A 17,056-nucleotide genomic window follows, 5' to 3' on the forward strand; every position below is an offset into this window, starting at 1 on the left:
CCTTGTAAATTATGTAACAGATTGTATTTCCATCTTTGTTGGCTGCTGGGTAAGCTTAGAGCCAGATTTGTGTACCCCCTATTGGGAGGAATGTAATTTCTCATCTTTGGCCCATGAGAACCTATTCAGGTTCACTCCTGAGTCCTTTTGACATAATCCTAAGGAACCTTCATTAGCTTCCTGATTTCTCATATGATGAAATTTTCTAGGCTCGTCTCTCAAAAATACACACAAGACCGTACTGCTTGCATTCTGTGTACCAACGTTACGTTCATCTTTCCCCCCCTTTACTCTGATTTCATCACCTGTTTTTATCTTAATAGACATCTTTTGTTTTGTTTTGTTTTGTTTTTTGTTTTCTTGTGGAACAAGGAGAGGAATGGATAACCAGTGAACATCACCAGGCTGGGGGTCTAGTTTGTGAATGGTCCAGGCTGTCTCCCCCACCCTCTCTCTACAGGACCACTCTACCGCCAGAAGTGGGACAAAGTCAGGAAGGGGAAACGAGCTGAAATCAAGGAGACGTTGGTGCTTTTAGCTTCTCTGGTAAAGATTTGGAAAAAGGAGGGGCAGTCAAACGCAAATCCTAAAATATTATCCCAATTTATTTGTGGGTTCCACACATGGGAATCCAGGTCCCCATTGATGTACATTCTTGTGGTCAGTTGTACAAACCCGTATCTCAGAATGGTGTGCTGCACAGAGCCCCATGTCGTCTATCTGGGAAGGGGATTCTCTGCAGCCTAGGAGCTCATTAAATGTTCATTCTAAAAACAGAGAATCACCACTGTGCTAGCAGATCCTCTGAGTTTAGGGAACTAGTCTCATTACTGGGTGATAAAGGTAACCCCAAAGAAGTACAACTTTAGATCAGTGGTTATCAAACTTGAGCGTGCTTCAGGGTCTCCTGGAGTGCTTGTGAAGGCACAGATCCTTGGCCCTACCCCAGAATTCCTGACCCAGCAGGGCTGGGATGAGACCTGAGAGTCTGTATTCCTCCCAAATTCCCAAGTGATGCTGATCTCAGCACCATCCTTTGAGAACCACTTGCTAAGATGATCAGGTTATCTTTCAAGATAAGGTTTCAGCCTATTCTTTTCAGACTTAGCTTAGGGTCTAGGAGTTCATCTGTATGCAGGAATGAACATTATTCATATGTTCTAGAATATCATTTTAATGCTAGGCCAGAGAGTAAGACATTTAAGAAAAAAGAGCTAAATCCGGAGTTGATTGGTTGTCATTAAGCACAGAGAAATTTCTCGTTTGAAGGGGAAAAAAAAAAAAGGTCTAGCTGATCAGAGTGCTTGGCCCTTTTATTTGCTCTTGAATACGAAGTTCAGTGCAGAAAGTGTTCCCCTGATGGGTGGGATGGGGGGAAGGTACTGGTCAGAGAGCTCGCATCAGTGTCCTCCGCTCACCCTCCTGAGGGGAACACAATATCCTGTTTCGGTGAGAGCAGCGTGGACGCCTCGGGCTGTTCATCCCACAGGGACCCCAGGACACACCAAGCACCCAGGCTTTGCACTTGGGGGCCACTTCCTGATAAATGTTTGTGAAATTGAAAGTTTTCCAGGAACCAAACAAAAGCAGCACTATCTGGTCTTTTCCTCTTGAGACAGGCCACACTATATAAACTCCCCCAGAGTCCTGTCTCCACACACATTCTATAAGGGACTAACATAGCCTTAGAGTTTTAATGTGCTAATTATCAGAAACACTTTTCACCTCGACAGTGTGCTCTGTTTCACTCAAGAAACCAAAGAAACCGTACATCAATACTTTAAAAAAATGTATTCTCTTTCCCAATTACCAAAATAAAACCTGTCTATAAAAGTCTTTTTTAAAAAAAGTTTAGAATAAAGCCTTCGAGCAATTATCCAGAAGAAACCTTTTTTAAAAAGTTTGATGTCTACTCTTTAGTTTTTTGTCAGCATTTATAGATGCGCATATATAGAGAGAGATTTTAAACCAAATGGGATCAGTCATAATGTACCCACTATTTGTAGCCGCTACCCCTCCAGCCCCCAGCTTAATTTCTTCCATGTTAGTACATAGAATTCTGTCGAATCCCTTTTAATGGCTACATGGTTTTCCAACATACGGAAGTTTATTATATTTATTATAGTTTAGCCAATTCTGTACTAGATATTTCAGTTCCTAATTTTTCAGTTGTTGGCACAACAAGGAACACCTTGTGCCTAAGTCTTGGTGTATCTGTACAGTTATTTCAGAGGTGTGGAGATTCCTGGAAGTGGAGTGGATGAGATAAAGGAATACAGATCTCCCTCACTACCCAAAAGTAGAGCATCCCTTTGAAAACTTTCCTAAACTGAAAATGGCAATGAAGCGAAGAAGCAGTTACCATTAATGTATATGGGAAAACGTCTGAGTGTTCCTGGACCCCCCAAAATAATCTCTTTTAGGCTTTTCTGATACCTTAAGATAAATCAAGATAAAGCACAGATGCTCACAGACACAGTTCCGCTGTCTGGTGGCTGGAATGCTGAGTGCAGTTCCTGGGCCAGGAGCTTGGTGGCGCCACTCTCGCGGCACCACTTGGGGTGTGCATTGCCTCTGTAATGGCTCGTTGCCAAACGAACGCTGAACGCTATTTTCGCTCTTTGCCTTTTTTCGTAAAAGCAAAAATTCTCTTTGGATTTCTTCTGATTACCAAAAAAACAGGTACTGATGTAGGTCTTTCGTAAAAGCAAAGTGGCATAACATGAGCTTCTGAAAGGTGAGGGATACCTGTATGTGTAATTGTCTATGTGTGTTTGTAGAGACTATGTTAACTGTAGTGTGTATGATGAGATATCTCTCTATCAAAGTAGTATATTAAAAAGGGCCATGACCAGAGTGGATTCGTTACAGAAATATAAGGATAGTTTGATTTAGAAACTCTGTTAAAATAGCACATTCATATTAATTGATCAAAGGAAAAAAAAAAAAAAAAACAGTCATCTGTGTCCTTTGTTGCTAAAAGTGCTTTTGATAACAAGAACCCGTTCTTGATTAAAAATCAAGGCTTGAAGATGCCTTCAAACTAAGTCAGTCTCTGTCTCTTTCCCAAACTCAGCTAGCTTCCTTCTCAGTGATGAATAGTTGGCAACATTTTACAGTCAAGTGAGGAAATAAGCAGAGATGCCCACTAGCACTTCAGAAGCCTTGGCTGGTACAGTGAGGCAAAAGAGTGAAAGAAGGGCATGAAGAATGAACAGGAGGAGGTGACAAATCACCCTGTTTGTTGATGACATGATTTTGTGCCTGAAGCTAAAAAGCTATTAAAAATAAGACGGTTCAGTAAGATGGCTACTTACGTTGTTAAGAATTAATATTTAGCAGGCTCTCTAACCCTCACGCAGGAGCTTCAAAACACTTGAAACAGTGCATCCCTATGGATTATGTCGTTTGTTCTCCTTCCAAGCCTGGGAAGTATGGGCCCTTTCTATCTTCATGTTAGATTAGGAAACTCAGGCCTTGAGAACTTCAGTCATTTGACTACAGTGCTGCAGCCAGAAAGTGGCTGGGAGAGCATTCAAGCCACCGATGCCTGTGGCACCATAGTTGTGTGGCCTTGGGCAGGTCAGTTCAGCTCTGGGGCCATAGTTTGATCACTTCTGAATTAGACGGTCTCGGAATCCCTGAGTGTGTGTGGGCCAGGGCACGAGTGTGTGCAGTGTGTGTTTACTGCCAGGGCAGTCTCGGAGCCAGATGGTGCTTGGTAAGGTCACTTCCCCTGGCCTCAGCTCTCTGTCCTCATCGTGTTCAAATGTCAGCTGGGGATTGTTGAAAGAAAACAGTAAGATTTTCCCCCATTTATTTTCTTCTGTTTATTGACTGTATAAATAACAGGGTGACTCCACTAACAAGGCTGGATACAAATGCCCATGTTTAGCCTTTGGTTTGAGTACCTTCCCTGGAGGTTCAGAATAATAATCAGGGACACTGTGTTTGATGACCCCCTCTACCCTGAGACAGAGCGGGGCAAGATGGACCGGAGGCCCTGTGGACCTGTACGTGGCTGCTGTGTCTCCAGAGGCTCTAAGCACAGAACAAACATTTAAATCCTTCTCCTTCTCTGTTGACCCCACAGTAACTAAACCCATGCTGAAGCACACTGAGGCTTGCCTTCTTACCATAAACTGCTCTCTTCTGGGGCTTCACTGTGCTGATGGTGGCTTCTGTCTCCCTCACCAGGTATGGAGAGAAGGGGAAAGCCATCCGGATCGAGAAGGTCATCTACACTGGGAAGGAGGGGAAGAGCTCACGCGGCTGCCCCATTGCAAAGTGGGTGAGTGTCAACCCTGTGGCCGGGGCTGCTGCCTCACTTCCCTCACCGCAGGCCAGGCCAGAGGTGTGTGTGTGGAAACAGACATGTTTATTGTTCAGGGGAACGTGGGAGCTTGCATCTGTGCTTGGTTAGGGTCATTTTCCCCCAGCCTGAGCTAGCCTCGTTTTTTCTAAACACCAGCCCCTGGCACCCTGGGCTGGCCTCAGAAAAGCTCTAGTCATTATGCTTGGTTCATACTCTCCCCATGGATCAGGGATGTGGTTGAGGGGAGGCTGAAAGATGTCATCTTACTCAAAGCTGGGCCCCACTGTGCACCATTTGACCCCTCTGCCCCTCCATATGCCGGTGGCGTTCCTATCTCTGGTCCAGAAGAACTAGCTAGGCCTTTAGGCAGGGTCGGGGACAATCTTGCATCTACTTTACTTCTGAGCCACTGTTCCCTATAAGGCAGCCTGAGTGTCCCAGCGAGGGGAGCGTCAGTGACTGTGACCCTCGTTTCACCCCCACACAGTTTTCTGACCTTGCTCTTCCAGTCCTCGAGGAGATATTTAGCATCACTGCAGAAGCTCAAGAGCAGCAGCAAGTCATCAGGTGTGAGCTCAGCACTGTGCTGGGTGCTCGGTACGGGGATATGCCTCGAAAATGAAAGGGTCTGTCCCTGTGCTCAAGCTGCTTATGGTGTAGAGACACATGAGATAAAATCACGGAGACTTGAGTGATCAAGGTCCAATTATGAGAGGCGAACTCAGTGCGGTAGAATTCAGGGTCAAGCGATATGAATGGTGGGAGGAATGTGAGGCTTTGTTTCTCAGAGGAGGGTGATGTGCATGGGATCACAAATACAGGGCCACATTAAATGGGCTGATGAGGGGCACCTGGGTGGCTCAGTCGGTTAAGCGTCCGACTTTGGCTCAGGTCATGATCTCATGGTTCGTGGGTTCGAGCCCCGTGTCGGGCTCTGTGCTGACAGCTCAGAGCCTGGAGCCTGTTTGGGATTCTGTGTCTCCTCTCTCTCTGCCCCCCCTTCCCTCTCGAAAATAAATAAACGTTAAAAAGTTCTTTTAAAAAATAAATAAATGGGCTGATGGGAGAGTAGAAGCATTTCTGGCAAGGAGAGTCATGTGAGCAAAGGTAACAGGCTGTGTGAATATACAGCTCACTGAGTGAGGGAAGGTGGGAAGAAGACCTTTGTCAGCCTGTGTCCATGTGCACATGGCTGTTTTTGTCTCGTATATGCCATACCTTTGCACCTTTGTTTTTAATGAATATGAAAGGTGTCTGTACCTGAACTATCACATACCTTTTTTTTTTTAGCAATTTTCGGTCAGTATTGCAGAATTATATATAATAAAAGAATCTGGAGCTACATAGAGCCTTCACAGGTATGAAGAAATATAGCGTCCCCACCCTCCTGAAAGATAGGTATTACAGTGGGAGGGGGACTGTATCCGTCTGTGGCTGATCAGGGTGCAGTGTTATCCCTCAGAGAACCCATCAGCGACATGGCATCTGCCCTTATTTCTGCTAATCCATGTAGTCATTGGAGAATTCCATAGTCCTGGATGGGAAACTGAAGATCCTCACACAGGTGGAGCCTGGGGACTTTTCCATCTTCAGAAACAGTTGGATCAAGGGAAGAAAACAACTGGCTATGTAGGTGGTGTCGAAGAAGAGAATATGCATTTCTGGCCCCAGAGCTCTGGGGAGCAGCACCTGTGCGTCTCTGCTAGGGCTGAGGAAGGAGGTGCCCAGGTGAAGCAGTGAGCTTAGTTCCTGGGGGCAGGAAGAGGGAAGCAGAATGATGGAGGGGGAGGAACTTGGTCTTCACACGTTGGTCCTCCAGGTCTGTGCGCAGATGCCCAGAGCGGAGCACACGTGGCACCTGATGTTTTGTCCAAAAGATGAAACAGCTCGTGGGTATCACCAAACCCCAGTGGGTGATGCCAGCTTTGAAAGAAAAGCCCAGATAGAAGGGAATGCATAGTGACCACGTTCCCAGAGGTGGGGAAATTCTTGTATCTGACGAGAGAAGATAAAAGGAGAGAGGAAAGAAATGGTGTTTTATAGGAAGGGCAAATGGTGGTAGGTCATAGACTATCACAGTGGTAAGAAAATGGTGGTGTGGAGTTGTGTTTTTCTTTTCTAGCTATCTCCCTTAGTGCAGTGGACTTCTCTTGGTTTTTGCCTACACAGCCACCAAATACCCTATCTATTTTGGTGGTAGAGCTCATCTAAAGAGTTCTACCTCCTTGGAAGTTAGAGAAGGGCAGGTGTTCCCTTCCCCTGCTATCCACCCCCCCCCCCACAATCCACACACACACACTGGGAAGTGACCCATAAGTGCCAAGAGGGGCAGATTGTCCTTAGTGTCAGCGTGGCGTCAAGAACCCAGGCAGTAGTCTGTGGCTACAGGCGAGTGGCAGCATCCAGCTGCCTGTGGTGGACGGTGCTTCCTGTGGTTCTTCCTGCCCACCTCCTGTTCTGGTCTCCCATCTAGAGCCTGGGTTTTCATCTGAACCAGGTTCATGTCTTTGTCTACAGCCTGAACCCCCAACCAGTAGGTTCATCTAAAAGCAGTGTGTCTGACAAATTCTAGACTTGCCTGGCCAGGCTCTTGGGGGACAAAGTTGAGGCGCATCATGGGTACCCAGCAAATGTGTGTTGAGAGAAGGATCTAAGAAAGCAGTGAGATAGCCCAGGGAGCCCACTGATAATCTGCAGTTTTGAGGTGGCTTGTACGGCATATGGAAGTCAGCAAGCATGGGAGTAAGGGAGTGACCAGGTAGCATTCCAAAGGCTCAGAATAAATGGAGACATGCCAGAAGCAAACACCACAGACAGCAAAAATGCGCTTTGGATACAAAAACCTTGGAGATGCTGCTTGGGCCAGTCTGTAAAGATAACAGGGGTCAGAAAGCAGATATTTGAAGGCCCCTTGAGGGCAGGGTTGGAACAGACCTCCTGGGGAACCCCAAGGGTTGGAACTAAGTACCGGGAGTAGGAAGACAGATGTGGGCTTCCTTTGGTGCTGTGCTATTCTTGTTCAGTGCACGGGGGATTCCTGCCCAGCTGTGGGGGGGGGGGGGGGGTGGTGCTGTCTGTGTCTGTGGTGGGATATGAACCATCCATATGGCCACACTCAGGTACTGGTGTCTTCCTGCCTTCCCTTGGCCTTTTGATTTTTGCGCTTGGGGCATTCAGTCCTGCTGGCTTCCTTCCTTCATAGTGTGGGTAGGGAGCTCCACTTTATTGTTTTCTTACAGTTTTTTTGAGTGTACCCATCGGCCTGTGAGGGTGTGGCCACAGAGAGCTGTCTGCTTGTGCTTATCACGTTTATGTGTTTGCCACTTGGGAAACCAAAGAGACGTGGCCTCAACCTCAGCTTTGGTAGGTCAGGTGTTTCCCTGTGTGCTCTGAACACATGTTGCACGTGAGGGCGATTAATTAGCCAGTGCTCTACCCTGGGCACTGAGCAGAGATTGACAGTAGTGCCTCAGAAACCCTGGTGGCAGGGACTGCTGTCTTATCAGTACCTGTGATGTGTGATCGTGAACCTGTGTTCACGATGTGCCCGGCTCAGTCTGCGGAGGCCAGGCAATCACACAGGGAGCTCTAATACTGCATGACTTAATGACATGTTCGTGTGTTACTGATCCCAAAAAGTTTTAAAAATAGTGATATAACCGATGCTTCTGTGGGTTGGCTCAGAGCAGGAACTCATGGGCCAGGGATATGTTTTGTTTAACATGTCCCTGAAAATTTTGAAGGAAATCCTGACCTCTGCTACAACCTGGATGAACCTTGAGGCTGTTATGCCACGGACCAATTCTGTATGACTCCACATGTATGAAGCACTGCCAGTAGTCAAACTATTCAGAGAGTCAGAAAGCAGAATGGTTGTTACCATGGACTAGGGGCCAGAGAGAAGGGAGAGTGAGTGGTAAGTGGGTACAGAGTTTCTGTTTGGGAAGATAGAACGTTGTAGAGGTGGACAGAGGTCTGGTGACGGCTGCAGAACAGCGTGAAGGTACTTCTGCGACTGAGCCATATGCTTAACAGTGGCTGCAGTGGTAAATTTTACGTCATGTGTATTTTACCGTGATTTTAAAAATTGAATTAGGTGCTCACATCTTTAAAAGGAGAGATTTCATGTAACAATCTAGGTTTCTGTTTTCTTCTTGTTAAAATTGGAAGAGGTAGCTAGCTGCACTAGGCTGGGATTCCCATCAGGCAGTGGTTGATGGAGAGAAGGCCTGGCTTACCCATTTTGAAGGGGCGTGTGCTTTTTCACTTGGCCGTGGTCCACACCACCCCCAGTTGTCCATCTGGCCCACTTTCCTTATTTATACTGCCTGCCTGGCTGCCTCTTTGGACAGCTCCCTGCACTGCTGTACTCATGACCAAGTGCATCTCCAGCCCAGGCCTCTCCTGACCTCCAGACCCAGTGTATTGGGGTCTTACTAGAAATAGCTACTCAGACGTTCCCAAGTACCTCAGCCCCAGCGTGTTCCCAGTTAACTCATCAGTAAACAACCCCCACCCCACCCACTGTCCTGTGCCTCAAAAGTGGAAGTCCGTTTAAGACTTTGCCCTGTCCCTCAGCCCCTAGAGTCAGATGGTCCCAAGGTCACCTTTCTCCTCAATGAGTCTGAATGCATTCCTTTTCCTGTTTCATTCCCCGCTGCCCTACGTCAGCACTTTATCCACTTTTGTTTGTGTTTTGTTTGTTAGTGGTCTCCCTGTCACTCTCCGCCTCCACCCTGCCATCTGCCTGCTCCTCTTCTAGAGCAGGAAGCTACTTGTGAAAGCCCCTTGTACAGACTTCTTTGTGGAACCCCTGCCTTGAGTTCTTTTCCCCTGAAAGCCCTTCCCAGTCTGCCCTCATCCCTCCCCTCTTCACAGGCCCTCGTCTTATCAGGTCACAGAATTAGTTTGGGCTCTTAATGGGAGATCAGCCACCTCGTCCCCCAGCTCCCGGGTCCTTTGCCATGCCGTATCTTTTTGGACAGAGCTCTGGGTGTGAGAGTTAGGTGAGAACCTGGCTGGGCAGCAGTGCAGAGCCCAAGGCCCTTGCTTTTTGTTTTCTTTAAGAGCCTTATTGAGATATAATTCACACACCATACAGTGTATCCATTCAAAGTATATAGTTCACTGGTTTGGGGTATATTATTAATTTTTTAAAGTTGTGTTAAAGTATACATAACATAAAATTGGCCATTTTAACCATTTTTAAGTGTTCTGTTCAGTGGTATCCACTACATTCACATTCTTGTTTTGTTTTTGAGAGAGCGAGGGAGGGGCAGAGGGAGGGAGAGAGAGGATCTTAAGCAGGCTCCACGCTGTCTGTGCAGAGCCCGACACAGGGCTTGATCCCACAACCCTGGGTTCGTGACCTGAGCTGAAATCAAGATTCAGACGCTCCACTGACTGAGCCACCCAGGCACCCCAACATTCACATTGTTTTGCAACCATCACTACTCTATATTTTCAAAACTTCTTCACCATCCCATACAGAAACTCTATACCCGTTAAGTAATAATTCCCCACTCTCTCCGCCCCAACCCTGGCAGCCACTGTTCTACTTTCTGTCTCTACGAATTTGACTATTCTAGGTACCCTCTGTAAGTGGAATCACACAGTGTGGATCCTTTAGTGTGTGGCTTCTTTCGCTTAACATGGTGCTATCCAGGTTCATCCATGTTGTGGCATGAGTCAGATTTTTCTTCCTTTTTTTTTTTTTTTTTTAATTTTTTTTTTCAACGTTTATTTATTTTTGGGACAGAGAGAGACAGAGCATGAACGGGGGAGGGGCAGAGAGAGAGGGAGACACAGAATCGGAGGCAGGCTCCAGGCTCTGAGCCATCAGCCCAGAGCCCGACGCGGGGCTCGAACTCATGGACTGCGAGATCGTGACCCAAGTTGAAGTCGGACGCTTAACCGACTGCACCACCCAGACGCCCCTTTTTCTTCCTTTTTAAGATTGAGGACTATTCCGTTGTTTGGAGGGGCCACATTTTGTTTATCCATGCATCCACTGATGGACACTTGTGTTGTGCCCGCTGTTTGGCTGTTATGAACAGTACCTGACCCAGTCCCTGCTCTCGGTCACCTTGGGTATATTCCTAGGAATGGCATTGCTCGGTCATATGGTAATTACATATTTAGCTTTTGGAGAAACTACCCAAAATTGTTTTCCACAGCACCAAGGCCCTTATTTTTTAATTAAAAATATACAGATATGCAGCATTTTCTCTGTAAATATTTTAAGATACATAAAAATCTCTGAATATATTTTGGCTTACCAATTTATCTGTGTGTTTTTAGTCCTAAGTCTGTGTAATTCATTAGTAACTTCCATTTTGTAGTAAATATTTTTTATTTTGCTCTTAAAAAATAACTTTTGCATTTATTATTCCTTAATTGTAATGGTCTCTTAGCCTGTATGGTTGCCATTACCAGGTTGTGGTATCCTGTGGACAGTGCCCTAAAGACCTGCGTCCCCAGGTCTGGTCAGCAGAGGTGGGGGGTGTATGGCATCCCATGCAGAGGAGTGTGGGGGCATGGCTCCTACAGTGAGCAGTGCCCTCCCCACCCCACCCCCCTGCAGGTGATCCGCAGGCACACGCTGGAGGAGAAGCTACTGTGCCTGGTGCGGCACCGGGCAGGCCACCACTGCCAGAACGCGGTGATCGTCATCCTCATCCTGGCCTGGGAGGGCATCCCCCGCAGCCTCGGAGACACCCTCTACCAAGAGCTCACCGACACCCTCCGGAAGTACGGGAACCCCACCAGCCGGAGATGTGGCCTCAACGATGAGTACGTGGGTGGGATCTCGGCGTGCAAGGGTTGGGGTGGCTGGGCCAAGTGTCCATTGGCAGGGCCTTGGGGGCCAGATGCAGGGGGAGACTCTCGGCCCCCCTGAGGGCGGCGCTGGCCCCTCCCAGGGCCCTGTCTGTCCTGCAGTCGGGACTGTGATGAAAGTTCTCCCACAATCCTGACCTGGGTTCTTCTGGTCCCAGCAAGAGAAGGGTCCCTTGACTTGGCTTGGCTCTGCTGGTGAACCTCAGAGGGACTCTGAGGTTCTAATGGCGGAACAGCTATGAGTGCATGAGTGTCCCACAAATCTAAGGCATCAGTGGTATTCATAAAACCTGCCCCTCTAGGGTCTTTTAAAATTAAGGCGTTTAAATTAAATGCCGCTTTTTAAATTAAGGTGTTTTTCTTTTTTTTTTAATTTTTAATGTTAATTTTTGAGAGAGTGCGCATGAGCGGGGGAGGGGCAGAGAAAGAGGGAGACAGACTCTGAAGCAGACTCCAGGCTCTGAGCTGTCAGCACAGAGCCCAACACAGGCTCAAAACCACGGACTGCAAGATCATGACCTGAGCCCAAGTCGGACGCTTCACCGACTGAGCCCCTGAGTCCCCCACCTCCACTTCTTAAATTAAGGTATTTTTACTTAGATATATAGTTTGAAGAGTTTTCTTTTTAAGTATTTAAATTCCAGTTAGGTAGCATACAACATAGTATCGGTTTCAGGCATCCAAGTTTGAAGAGTTTGACAAATGTTTACAGTCACGTAGCCGCTGCGAAGATGTATAACCATTCCATCATCCCCTCCAGTTCCCCTGTGCCTGCTTTGTAAGCAAGTTTCCTTCTGCCCGTGGCAACCACCAATCTTGCTTCTCGTCCCTGTGAGTTTGCCTTTGCAAGAGTGTTGTAGAGACGGAACCATACGGGGTGTAGCCTCCTGAGTCTGGCTTCTTTTTCCCCTGAGCATAGCGTTTCTGGGCTTCAGCCGTGGAGGTGTGTAGCTCATTCTTTCTGATTGCTGGGTAGTTTGCCACTGCTGGACGCCTCACAGTTCATTTACCCACTCCCCAGTTGAGGGGCATCTGGAGCATTTCCAGGTTTGATTAGTTGTTGGATTATAATGTCAGTGTTTATTTATTTAAAAGCCTGTCAGCACCTGAGCCTGAAGGAAGCAGGCGTGTTCAAACTCTGTAGCCCATGTCACTTCCCTGATTGTGTTGTCTGTGTTGGAACCCGTCATGATATTAGTGTTAAGGCAAAGTATAAACCTTACTGGGGTTTTAACTAGATTTTTCCCACTTGCCTCAAAACACCCAGGGGTTTCTCCCAGCAACAGATTCCACAAAATATCTTTTTAATGTTTGTTTATTTTTGAGAGAGACAGAGTGTGAGCTGGGGAGGGGCAGAGAGAAGGAGACACAGAATCCCAAGCAGGCTTCAGGCTCTGAGCTGTCAGCACAGGGCCCGACATGGGGTTCGAACTCACGAACCGTGAGATCATGACCTGAGCCTAATTCTGACGCTTAACCCGACTGAGCCACCCAGGCTCCCCTCCCAAAGACAGATTCTTAGACCTTCAGGCTCAGGGGTGGGAGCAGAAAGGGCTGCTCAGAGCTGACTCTCTATGCAAGGAAATTTGGGGAAGGAGTTAAAGGCGGGAGGGATGTGGTCCCAGTCACTGGGAGACCATGGGTGCCAGGCCTCAGCAGGACCTCCCCCTGATGTAGGAGGACGATTTCTGAACAAAAAATGTGTCTGTATGCCTAACGTGTGATGCGTATTGCAGCCGGACCTGCGCTTGTCAAGGCAAAGACCCCAACACCTGCGGTGCCTCCTTCTCCTTTGGTTGTTCCTGGAGCATGTACTTCAACGGCTGCAAATACGCTCGGAGCAAGACGCCTCGCAAGTTCCGCCTCGTGGGGGACAACCCCAAGGAGGTAAGCAGAGTTCCGCGGAGCAGTGGGGCCCTCCGGCTCGTCCTACCCTGCCTCCCGCCCGTCTCTGGTAGTGTGGTGGGGGGTGGGTTAGCACACCCTGACTCACATGTGCAGATAATGCAACTGGCTTTATTTTTTTAACTGACCTTATCTTGCCGGGAAGTAAGGTATGTGGGGTGTGGTGTGGAGGGGTGTGATGAGTGAAAAATTAAACCTAACCAATTATGGGCATTTCAGACTCTCCCAGCTTAAAACAGTCTCTTTGAGGTAAATGGTCAAATTCCTCACCAGAATTTGATCTTCTTCAAGAGTCATTTCTTTTCTTCATTCTTTCTAGGGTGTGTTTGTAGGGGTGGGAGGTATGGCAGGAAGAGGCCTCTAGGCCTCGGCCACTTTCTGGGGCCAGTGCTGGGCTTCCCGAAGTGCCCCTCATTCTACCTGGCAGCCAGGCACATGTCTCTGTGTGGTTGTCCACATTTCCAGGCCCTTGCTGTCTTCTTGCTGGGAGCCTAGCCTGTCTCTTAGGCACCGGACTAGGGTCCACAATGGCCTCCTGTCTGCAGCCTCCCGGTCAGGTCAGGTTGCCTTCCTCCCTGCCCCTTCCCCTCTGTTGCTGTGCTTGTGAAGGCCATCCCAGGAGGTGGTCTCCACGCAGAGTTCCAAATGCAGAGAAGGTACAGGTCTGTCTGGGTTCCCTGCCATCTGTCCCCGGCCCTACCCCCTCCCCACTACCTGAGCTCTTGTGAGGTAGGGTACTGGGTCCCTTTGTGGGGATCTAGGCAACATCTTGATCCCCAGTTCTACCTTCCACATCTCCCCGAGCTCCTTGTACAAGAAGGGTTTCCTCCTTTTCCATGGGCGTGGGGACTCCCCTGGGGCACACATTTTTCTACCCTATGTGTAATAAACTTCTATGCTCTGGGTATCCAGTCGTGCTTTTCAGAAGTAAAAGGAAGTATTTTCAAGGGCAGAACTTTATTTGCCTCAAAGCCTGGCTTTTAGACTGTTGCACAAGCTAGTTTGATAGTCTGATTTGACACTGGACTTTTCTCTATGGTGGCATCCGCCCTCCCCTGGAAGCAAGTTGTTTCAATGCAGTTGTTTCAATGAAGAGAGGAGCCCCAGGGCCACAGGAACTAGGAATGACCAGGAGTGAAAAGGCATTGCTTTCATTTCTCACACATACTTCCCCTGTTCTATCAGCTGCCATTTCTGTGCACTTACTTAGTGCCGAGTATCCTGGCCAGCACCTCACAGGTGTGCATCTCCGTTAACCTCAAGACACCCCAGATGTAGGCCCTGTTGCTACTCACCTTACAGATGAGGCAAATGGCTTGCCCAGGGCCATGTGGCAGTAATGGTGAAGTCAGGTCTGGGTCTTCCCAGAGCTCACGGGCCTCAGCCCTGTGCTGTGCTGGCCGTGGGCTTACCGTGTTGGTGGCAACCTCTGGGCTGCAGCCAGAGACAGGCAGCTGGCAGTGGCTGGCAGGTCTAGCCACCCTACTGGACAGACCGCTGAGCCATTGGTCTTGCTCTTCCGTCTCTACTTCTATGAACTTGGTTCTTTTTCTCTCTTCTTCCTCTTTCTTCTCTGCAAACTCTTCATGCCTGTCTGTGCTCAAGGCGTTGTAGAAACAGCCCCCCCCCCCCCAGCTCTACCTGCCACCCTCAGAGGGCCAGGGAGAGGCTGTGGATACCTGAAACCCTTGGCCAAATGTAGCTGGGATGCGGCTGCTTTGTCTGGGGCAGCACTATCCAGTGGAACTCCTTCTGTGATGATGGAAACGTTCTCTGTAAAAAACGTGTAGCACAGGAGCCACATATAACTACTGAGCACTTGAAATGTGGCTCGTAAAACGGGAACAGGGTTTTTAATTTTATTTAACTTTCTTTAGATGTTTATTTATTACGAGAGAGAAAGAGAGTGAGTAGGGGAAGGGCAGAGAGAGAGAGAGAGAGAGAGAGAGAGAGAGAGAATCCCAAGCAGGCTCCATGCTGTCAGCACAGAGCCCCACATGGGGCTCAATCTCACAAAGGGTGAGATAGGACCTGAACCAGATGAAGAGTCAGACACTTAACCAACTGAGCCACGCAGGCTCAGAGCTGACTCTCTGTGCCCCAATTTTATCTAATTTTAATTAAATTTAATATACATTTCAGAAGCAGCACAGAGCTCATGACTAACACATGCAATGGTGCAGGTCTAGAGAATAGAGTGTCCCTGGCTCATGACAGGCTCTGGACCTGGCTGGCTGTGGAATTCCTGGCCTAGACTTTGACCCGCCCCTCTCTGCCTTTATTTGCCTGTCTGCAACACCAGAAGAAAAAGCCACACCTTTTGATCCTGCTTTTACCTGCCTACTTCATCGAACTTCTGACCTAGGGTGTTGAGCACTCAAAACCAACAACCTGTTTTATGTGTTCTGAGCGGCACTGAGCTAGTAGCTTAGCAGTCAGGATGGCTGGACCTTCAGGCCACAGCTTTTCCTGAGCTTCTGTGTCTCCAACATTAAAACAGACATGGTACCCTATGCCTCCCAGACGGAACCTGTAAAAACACCTGATGGCACTTCCTACCTTCCCAGCAACCCAGCGGTGGTTCTAGAATGGAGGTTAATTTCCAGTGTGTAGAGTTTGCCAGGTGGGGCTGCTTTGGACACGTGTGACTGCTGTTCTCTCCACAGGAAGAAGTGCTCCGGAAGAGTTTCCAGGACCTGGCTACTGAAGTCGCTCCCCTGTACAAGAGGCTAGCCCCCCAGGCCTATCAGAACCAGGTACTGGGTCTTGGGCTTTTCTCTGCCCACGTGTCATCTGCATCTCTGTCCGTGTTCCCTGAAGTCAGGAAATGGGAGAGTGGGCTCATTTGTGCTCCTTATGGGAAAAGCTCAGCTAGAGATAGAGCAGTGATGTAGGTCTTTGATGAGATCTTTTCTTGACAACGAGCTAACTGCGTCCCAGACCATCTTTCCCCTATCCCTTGCTTTCATGCCTCCCCCCATAGTAATCTTTCACCTCTCCTGGTCTGGCTTCTCCTGGGGAGGCTCAAGTTTCTCTCTCCTGTCACCTGTGCATCTCCCAGATGAGGTGAGGAGGACTTGAGTTAACCCAGAAGGAAGTAATTTCTACGGAGGCTTCTTCCGGAAAGCCTACCTCCTGCAGCCCCTCTGCAAGGCCTCCATGGTCCTTAACCTCCTTCCCTCCAAGACCTAACTTTGCCTCCTCAGCACAGAATCTAGGCCACTGACCTCAGGTCACACGAGCAGTTCTCCTTGGCTGTCCACACAGGTGACCAATGAGGAAATAGCGATTGACTGCCGCCTGGGGCTGAAGGAAGGGCGGCCCTTCTCGGGGGTCACAGCCTGCATGGACTTCTGTGCCCATGCCCACAAGGACCAGCATAACCTCTACAACGGCTGCACAGTGGTAAGGAACCCTGGACCTGTCACAGCTCCCCCTGCGGGATGGTCCTGGGAGGGGGACTGGTTTAAGCAGACAGGTGGGCTCAGAGTAGGGAGGGACCTGGAGACAAGAGTCTCAGATCTCTGGGAGGTGCCCTGCCATACTGGCTGCCCCTGCCCACTTCTCTGAGAAATGCATGGACCGGAATGCTCGGACAAGGCTGGTCTCGTCTCCATGTCTTAGGTGGATGCTGTAGAACACAGTCTGTTGGGCACCTGGAGTCCTTACCTAAAGACTGTTCCAGGTGTCTGTGAACACTGGATTTAAATCCAAACCACTCTTGATTCATCCACCGAGCAAATGTTTATTGTGCCCCAGATGCTGCTGTAGATATTGGAGAATAAAATGGACCAAGCCCTGCCCAAGTGTGTGATACAGTTAATGTCTGGTAGTGTTGAAGGCTGTGAGGAAGATATGAAGTAGGGTAAGGGCTAGAGTGATAGCAGATGCCATTTGGGATGCCATGGGCAGAGAGGTCCCTCTGAGGAGGGGTACCTGAGCTGAGACATGAATGAAGCAAGAGAGTAAGGGACCCGAATGTCTGGGGCTGGAGTGCTC

General features: G+C 48.6%; 1 protein-coding gene across 6 annotated transcripts in view; it reads left to right on the top strand.

Moving 5' to 3' along the window:
- The window catches only part of TET3 (tet methylcytosine dioxygenase 3), a 106,724-nt gene that overhangs the window by 76,971 nt on the left and 12,697 nt on the right, over positions 1–17,056 (top strand). For all 6 annotated transcript variants that reach the window (XM_045446515.1, XM_045446516.1, XM_045446514.1 and 3 more), the window contains 5 exons: positions 4,198–4,291; positions 10,899–11,107; positions 12,889–13,039; positions 15,724–15,813; positions 16,325–16,462. In XM_045446515.1, coding sequence (XP_045302471.1) covers positions 4,198–4,291; positions 10,899–11,107; positions 12,889–13,039; positions 15,724–15,813; positions 16,325–16,462 — 682 coding nt within the window. The remainder of the gene's footprint in view (positions 1–4,197; positions 4,292–10,898; positions 11,108–12,888; positions 13,040–15,723; positions 15,814–16,324; positions 16,463–17,056) is intronic.

The sequence above is a fragment of the Leopardus geoffroyi genome, chromosome A3 (genome assembly GCF_018350155.1).
Source record: "Leopardus geoffroyi isolate Oge1 chromosome A3, O.geoffroyi_Oge1_pat1.0, whole genome shotgun sequence".
NCBI lineage: Eukaryota > Metazoa > Chordata > Mammalia > Carnivora > Felidae > Leopardus > Leopardus geoffroyi.